At 42.8% G+C, this 9037-nt stretch overlaps 1 protein-coding gene across 1 annotated transcript; it reads left to right on the forward strand.

Moving 5' to 3' along the window:
- The first annotated feature begins 5916 nt into the window (after window positions 1-5916).
- LOC137773545 (protein FAM98B-like) lies at window positions 5917-7115 on the forward strand. Its single transcript, XM_068558295.1, is given in 4 exon segments — window positions 5917-6167; window positions 6169-6536; window positions 6539-6610; window positions 6613-7115. Coding segments are annotated over 4 exon segments (1194 nt in total).
- Window positions 7116-9037: the final 1922 nt, after the last annotated feature.

Below are 9037 nucleotides of genomic sequence, written 5' to 3' on the forward strand. Positions count from 1 at the left end.
TGCTGCAACAAAGAGCTTCATGGAAAAGAATGTGCTGCCCCAGCATCCCTGCCCACCCCCCACCAGAAAGAGCAATGGCCTATCTCAGAGGCCTCTCCTCCCACAAGAGGGGAAGGGAGAGCCCTATTTACGTCAACTTCATTCCATTTTCTGTTACATGCAGCCCAAAGCAGTCCTAACCAATAAAAATACCTAGCATTGTGTTAAGAGCTGAAAGAGATCAACAAGGAACAACCCATGATTGTTTCACTGAGGAGTGAAAACTAAGTTATAGGATAATTAGAACCATTTTTATCAACTCTAAGATAAAGGGTGTGATGCAATAGTTTGTTCAAGCACAGGCTGAACAACTAGTTGGCACAGACTCGAGTGCTGTGAAGTGTTTGAGGCTAGAGGGGCCTTTAGATCCCTTCCAGCTGCAAGTTTCTATCATCCTCTTACTGCAGGGCAGGAACAAATCAGAGTAGTATTCCCAGAAGTGCTCAGGGAAGAAGAGGAGAAAGAAATGGGCCTTGAGTGTTGGACAGGATGTGAAGAAAGTGAAATAAAGCACATGGCAACCAGAGCAAGGGGTTGGAAATACATGCTGCAGAAATGCTGACCACAACTCGGGAGTCTCATTGTTGAAAACCCTGAACTTGGACCCTCCACTGCACGTGCGTGCCTGCACACACACACACACACACACACACACACACACAGACAGAAAATGACGGGGCAGCAGAGGCAGGTGTAGACGTCTCAGCCATCTCAGAGGAGCATGTTTCCACTGGAATGTCTGCTCTGACTGGATCCAGCTGATCTTGCTTTAAGCTCTCCTAGGAATCTCAGAGTCAGCTCAATGGATAATGACAAAAGTGTGAGCTTCCATTCCACCACTTTCTGCTGATGAGACGGGGATGTCCTCAGGTGTGACATTCAGTGCCAAGTGAAAAGAGAGTGGGAGAGACGGAGGCTGAACCCTGAGGGAAGCCTGGCATTACAGCACCTGTAAATCATTAGCTATTCCTAATTAGAACCCTGTGAACTGGCAGGCACCTCCCGCTGCTGGGCTGGGGTCACAGCGGGGACCACGGACTTGGTGGTGAGCCTGGGCCCCCTGATGGTCAGTGGCCTGAGGTCCAAGAATGGGAATGTGGAGAAGGGGAAACGGGGCCAGCCAGGGCCCACGGGCACTACTGAGTCTCTCTCACCACTGCTGCCTCCCTGATGGCCTTTACCATGCAGTAAAAATTCAGTCAGAACCCTTTCATCAAACAGCTAAAAATTCAACCAAAAGACAGATATTCATACATTGGTATAAGTAAATGTTCATTCAATATTATTCATGAGCAGAAAAACATGTTCCCTATTATGAACAATTAAAACAGGAAAAGGTTACATGAGTTATAGTGTAGCCATCAAATTATGTTGTTTTTAAAACTAATGATATGGGGGAAAGATTATCACATACAATTAAGTGGAAAAGCTTGTGTGAGGGGGTGTGTGTGTGTGTGTGTGTGTGCGCGCCAATGATGCAACTTTTATAAAATTATTTTCATACACATGTAGAAAAATGGCTAGAAGGAAATATACCACAACCCAAGTGGGGGGTTATGGGTGATTTTTATTCTTTCTATATTTCTCTCCAAGTGATTATATAGTAAATTCTAAATTGTCTAGTGTGATTCATACACTCATTCACACAGGCTTTTTTGTTTGTTTGCTGATGTGTGTGCGTGTGTTCTGCCTTATTGTAGAAGATATCTACAATTTAAATTCCTGCCAAAAAATCCTCTTTTTTAAATTTTATTTATTTATTTATTTATTAGTGATGTATAGGTGCTGCACAATACCATACAAGTTACAGGTACACAACACGGGAATCCACAGTTCCCAGAGGTGACACTCCATCCACAGCCATTGCAAAGTATCGGTTCTGTTCCCCATGCTGCAGGACACATCCCTGCAGCCCGTTCTATACCTAAGAGTTTGTACCTCCCAGTCCCCACCCCCATTTGCCCCTTCTCCATTCCCTCGTCCCACTGGTAACCACTAGTCTGTTCTCTATATCTGTGAGTCTGCTTCTTTTTTGTTAAAGAAATCCTCTTTTTAAAAAATATTATGCCAACGCACTTATTAAAGACGTGAGGGGACATTTTTATTTTTTTAACATCTTTATTGGAGTATAATTGCTTTACAATGTTGTGTTAGTTTCTGCTGTATAACAAAGTGAATCAGTTATATGTATACATATACCCCCATATCCCCTCTCTCTTGTGTCAAGGGGACATTTTTAATCTCAATGAAATAGAGGAACTGTTAGGAGACCACAGCTGGTCCCCTGGTCTCACCTTCAGTGATGCGATCAATAAAAGGGGCCAGGACAGTCCCCTCCAGAGTGAATGGTCAGCCATGCTGCTCAGAGCCACAGACTCGGGTCAGAAGCCCTGCCCTCCATCCTCCCCGGCCCTTCCCCTCATACGCAGGGATGAGGGGACCACACTCTGGATCCTTACCAACTGAGGACCCTCACCTGCTCTCGGGGTCACGTCTCCAGGGAGGAAAGGATGGTGCGATACTGCTGGCCACTGTCTCTCGCACTTGCTCTCTCCTGATGTCCCAAAATTCCACCTTGTTTCACCAAAAAATAATTCTGGCTGATTTTCTCAGTCTGACGCCCACTATGCTCGTGGCTATGATAAAGCAGAGAGACATGGAACAGACAGACATCCTGGAAGGATGCCCCTCGTTGTACAAACTGGGAGACGCTGTCTGTGGACCCTGACATGTGGAGGGTGCCCAGGAGCGGGGAGGAGAGAACAGGGACCCACGACGTGGTCAAGCAGAGAAGCTTCTCAGCATCAGTCAGGCCCTGGCCTCCACCCACTGCCCCCCCACCCCGCCCCCAATGATGCAAACATACCAGGTACGTGTGGGGAGGTGTATGGAATCGCGATGGGCTTAGACCAGCCTCCCCTGTAGGAGTGTGATTCCTGTACATCTTGTTGATCTGGGAATACAATATGCTATATGTTTTACTTCTATGCCAATGAGACCCTCATCCAATTTCAGAGCCTCTGCAAGACGCCCACTCAGTCTCTCAGGGAGTGACTTGGAATAACACACACTTGACACAAGTGGCTAAATCATTTACATCCTCTTACCAGCAGGTTCCAGTCATGGCAACCTGATCAATCTCCTGGCCATCTACATAAATCCCCAAAATGACCCAGATAATCCGATTAGCTGCAGTGCAGCCCAGTCCCAATTTACAGCAGACCATCTGGTGACAGGGTCTCCTCCAAGAGCAGCCCAGAAGGGCCATCTGCTCCAGTGCTCCTTATGTCCTGGTGAAGGAGGCAAAGGTGAGGCCGACCACACACCAGCAAGCCACCCTCCTGCCTTTGCATGAATCAAGACATCCTGAAATGCTCTGTAATTTAGCTGCTCATGTCCTGTGGAGCCTGCTTTGCATTCTCGGTGAACACATCGTAATATTCAGAATGCAAATTAAATTTTATGGGTGCCATAACCTTGGCCATTTATTGCAGTAGATTCCGTAATTGCCTGATGCTGCTAATACTGCCAAGACTACTTTGGCATTTTTTAAAATACTTTTGCAGCTAGAGCTGCCATGTTGATTAAGCAATCCTGGTGTTTCTTTGCACAACTTCTTAGGCTAATGTATTAGTTAAGGTCCTTTTGCTACAAGCAACCAGAGTCAGTCACAGCGAGAGACTGACAGTAAAACTGAAGATAACATATATTAGTATACTCAAGTTCAAGTGTATTTCTCAAGTACTTGAGAACTAAGTAGAGGTAACATTCTAAGGGAAAATAGGGTTGCACCAAAACACAAGGAGAGTCAGAAAAAAATAGGTCAGTTTAAGACCAACCGGTGACTACAAGTTACACTAGATGGTAAAGTTGTTTCTTTGAATAATTTGAACCACAAAATCATCTCCAGTTTGTCCCAACTTTGAAGAAAAGCACGCAGCATTAGGATTATGGCCAGAGGAGAAAAGTCAGGGCTACTATTGACTTATGTGATACCTGTGTGTGAATTAGAGAAAGTCCCCATTCCTCTGGGCAGATCAAATCAGCCCTAGTCAGGGACAAACAGCCAGTGCAGCAGGCAGCAGAGTCTCGGGAGACATAGATCTGTGTTCAGGAGCCAGAAAGCCTCCGCAAAGGTGGCTGCCAGCACAGGGCCCCCCACCCCAGGTCATACACTGTGAGTGATTCCTCCTTCAACCTATACCTCCTTGTACTGCCTATTAGTAAACATCTCACTCGGTTCCAAATACAGTGTCGACATCAAGAAAAGTAAATGATGATGAGACCAAAATCTGTCGTCATCTCTGCTGTCCGCTGACCCATTCCTGGAATTTCTATTAACCAATTTTTCCCCTCTGCATAGATGTTTACCACCCATTTATCATGGAAAACTGTGATCACTGGACACTTACATCCTCTTATAAAAGGTGGTTTCCACGGACAAGCTGGGACCTGGTCCTTCTACCCAGAAAGGCAGTTGCTCTGTGCCCTCTGGGCTTGAGCCCCATCCCAGGGGCTCTGCACCCCTTCACAGGTTCATCAGAAAGCCTTATCACAACCTTTAAAAATGCACCCCACAGAGTGGTCTTGAGGATTACATGTTCTATTATGAGCTTAGACACCTAGCACAGTGCCAGGCACATACTAAGAGTTTAATAAATGTTAGCTATTATCACTCATGTAAAGGAAAGTGGAGTGTCTAAGCAAATACACATTGAGCTTGGTTTTTAAACTCTGAGTAATTAAGGCCCTCAAATTACTTGCATCAATCACAAACTGTCTTTTGATTGAAAAATGGCTTAGATAAAGCTTTCTCAATTTCCCACCATGAACCTCCTATGCTTTTCACTCTGAAATAAACAGAAGGTGTGGCAGAGGAGCAGATGTTATCTGCACAGCCCACGTCTCCATGGTCTCCACCATCTCAGTCCATTCTGGTGTGCAGGATGGGACAGGGGCTTGGGGATACCATCTCCAGGAGTGACCCTCAACCAATGACCAGTGGCAACTGGTATAGAAATCCCCCAGCCCCCTCACCCCTGGTGGGGGGCAGCAGCTCCCAGAGCTCCCAGCAAAACTGAGCTCCAGGTGCCCATGGTGGAGACCTGCCAACAACACACTGTCAGTGTACCCTTCCACGACCACCAGAATGTGTTGTCTGGAATCACCATCCAAATAAACCACTTGAGCCCTAATCTTGTCTGATTCTGGGGAAAACCCCAACTCAGACAGTCAGCAACATAAATACACAAGCTAAAAAAATTGGGCTTTAAACATATTTGTCTCCAAATTAAAAAACTACTAAGACACACACCAATCGAATTCAAGAGACTCCAACTTATTCTACTTTATGTAGAATTTGTTTGGGGCTTTAGATATTTAATGGTTTCAGGAGAACTACTTCTTTTTAAAATATTTGGCTCACAAATGCTATCACACAGTGAACATTCTGTTCTTTACTTTGATCTCATTTGAGACTGGAAGAGTGACTTTGACCTTGTTTAGAGATGCCTTGCACCCTTGGGCTCCAAGCTTTCTCTCCCGCACCCCAAGCTCCATTTAGTGCCAACAAAACATGACTTTATATTTCAAATAAAAATATCTTTGAAAAGGCTCATTAAAGGGTTCATAAGATGTGCTGGTGTTTGAAATGAGTCTAAGGTGTATAAATGAATCAGGAACACACAGATTAAGTTTCCCTTGAAATAGAGAGTCTTCAAAAGAAAGGAATCCTTGGGAGAAAATAGTTATAAGGATTTACTGCTTTGTTTCGTTTGCTTGTTGTTTCATTTTGTTAAACATTTGAAAGACTGTTGAAATTTTTCTCTTCAATAAAAATACCCCTGAATTCTCTTAAAATTGCTGTTAAGAAGGACCATGAGAGGGCCGGAACCGGGTCCCAAAGCTACGATGGAGGGGGACGTGCTTGACACTCTAGAGGCACTGGGGTATAAGGGACCACTGTTAGAAGAGCAAGCCCTTATGAAGGCAGCAGAGGGTGGACTATCTTCACCTGAATTTTCAGAGCTCTGTGTTTGGTTAGGCTCTCAAATAAAATCATTGTGCAACTTGGAAGAAAGTATCACTTCAGCTGGGAAAGATGATCTAGAAAGCTTCCAGCTTGAGATGTGGCTTTTTCAAAGAAATGGTATGTCCATATTCTGTACTCGTATCAGGAGACATTAAAGGCCGTTTAAAAAAGAAGGATGACTGTTTGAAACTTCTATTATTTTTAAGTACAGAGCTTCAAGCTTTACAGATACTACAGAACAAGAAACGTAAAAATTCTCAATTAGATAAAAATAGTGAAATTTATCAGGAAGTTCAAGCTATCTGCGATACCCTTGGTATTCCCAAGTCAACAACTTCTGACATTCCACTTATGCTGAACCAAGTGGAATCAAAGGTGAAAGATATTCTCTCACAAGTCCAGAAAAATCATGTGGGAAAACCACTGCTAAAAATTGATTTAAGTCTGGAACAGGCGGAACAACTGGAAAGAATGATGCCCTTTCCTGTGAATATGAGTGCCGTCGGCGGATGCTGATGAAACGATTAGATGTAACAGTGCAGTCTTTGGATGGTCTGATAGAGCAAAGATAAAAACAGATGACATAGCAAGAATTTACCAGCCTAAGCGTTATGCTTTGTCACCCAAGACAACAATAACCTTGGCACATCTACTTGCTGCCCGTGAAGATCTATCCAAGATCATCAGTACAAGTAGTGGCTCCAGCCGGGAGAAGACAGCATGTGCCATTAATAAGGTGCTGATGGGAAGAGTGCCTGACAGGGGAGGACGGCCGAATGAAATTGAACCACCACCCCCTGAAATGCCCCCTTGGCAAAAGAGACAAGAAGGCGGTAGAAGGGGTGGTTGGGGTGGTGGAGGTGGAGGTGGTGGTAGAGGAGGTAGTGGGAGTGGAAGAGGTGGTTGGGGAGGGGGAGGGGGGTGGAGTGGAGGTGGAGGAGGGGGTGGTAGAGGAGGAGGTTTCCAAGGCAGGGGAGATTATGGTGGAAGAGGGGGCTATGGAGGAAGAGGGGGCTATGGTGGAAGACGTTATGGAGATCCATAAGGAGGAGGTGGTGGTGGATATAGAAGATATTAAAAGCTACAGCATTTAGATGGCAGGCTTACTTCTTAATAGGTACATTAGGCATAGTGTTCTAAATAACTACTTGAATGTCATCTTTGAAGTAAACACCATGTTAGATTCCCTGATGATATCATTCTTGAATTGGGTTTAGTATGTAAAGAGCATTGTTTTATAATACTATTTGATCTCTTAGACAAAGTGATGATTTTTTCCATATTCTGTGTACTCTTGAGCATGTTATATCTTTTTAAAAAACAAAAAGAAACGAGCAAAAATTATTTTTAAAAGTGTAAATATATTATTACCATCAAACTTGGAAAACAGAAAGTATTTTATTGTCATGATTGAATTTAGATTGTTACCTGTATTGTATTCAGGTCTGAAACACATAAATGACCCCACTTGTAGTGGAAAGGAAAAAAAAAAAAATTGCTGTTAAGAGACAATCATTTCTATGGGCAATAAATATTTAAAGTTCTTGTTACTTAGAGAACAAAATTCTAGAGGTTCTGTCAATCCCCCCAAAATTGTTTTAATGTCCTAAAATGAAATATCTTTAAGGACTGGGCAATCTAACATGAATAGACTTCAGCATATGTTTACATTCATGCCAAATTTATAAAGTTATCAGCATTACAGCTCATGAAAAACAATCTGTAAGAAAGATTGAAATTCCTTTACAATTTGCAAATTCATTTGCTTGACTTCCATCAAAGCTAAAAAAAATTTTTGGTAAATTATTATCATATCCAAATGTCTCCATGTTTTAAACACTTCATCGTAATTAAATATGCACCAAAGAAAGATTTAAAAAAAAAATACTTTTGCCTATGCATGACTAGGCTAACATGTAAAAATGTTAAACGAGATTTAAAAAACTCATTGTTTTCATAACCTGTGCTATAGAGTAGATGCAGTTAGACCTGAGAAAAATTAATTATAAATGATACAACACATGCCTGGTCCTCAAATATTTTAAATTAACTTTCTTTGACAAAAATGTACAATAGTGGGTTTCTGGGTAACCTCACTAAGAGCATTTCCTCTTAGGTATTTCTAATATTTTGCCTCTTCTAGTTTGAATGGTCTATTATTTTTAAGAAGAAAAAGCACAGACAGTAATTACTTTTTCAATTTATAGATATATAATATGTATTTTTAAAAAGTACTCTTCTTCCTTGTCACAAACAAATCCTAGTCTAGTTGTCCTTTTTTCCCTTCTGGTTACATCTCAATGGTGACCTCTCCTGTCTCTTGCCCCTATACACCCCACACATACCACATACATCACACACACACACACACGCCCCCCACACATACCACATACATCACACACACACACACCACATACCACAACACACATACACACACACCCCACACACATACCACATACATCACACACACCACATACCACACCACACATACACACACACACCAAACCACACACATAAACACACCACACACACACATACCACACACACATACCACATACATCACATCCCCCCCAGGGATTCTTTTGTCTCTGTGTGTCTCTCTCTCTGGCTTCCTCTCTTCGATTCTTTCACTCTTCCCTACTTCCCTATGTAAACCTCTCAAAGAAACTTACTCTTCAGAATTAAAGCACAAATAATTAATTTGCCAAGATTATGTTGATAAAAGGGAGCAAATAATAAATGATGATAGCAAGTGATAAAAGCAAGCAAATCAATCAGTTTTATAAAGAGTGAACACCAGCTGCTGCCACAGAACAATACAGGAGCTCGATCATTTAACATGTTACATGTGAGTTGCAGTTCTGCGTTATGCCTCTCTGAGGGGTGTTAGCTTATTCAATAAGGACAAGCCTGTCTCTCTGAGGTGAGATTCAAGAGTGACAGATTCAGCTGGCTTTGAACCGCAGA

This window comes from Eschrichtius robustus, chromosome 12 (assembly GCF_028021215.1).
Source record: "Eschrichtius robustus isolate mEscRob2 chromosome 12, mEscRob2.pri, whole genome shotgun sequence".
NCBI lineage: Eukaryota > Metazoa > Chordata > Mammalia > Artiodactyla > Eschrichtiidae > Eschrichtius > Eschrichtius robustus.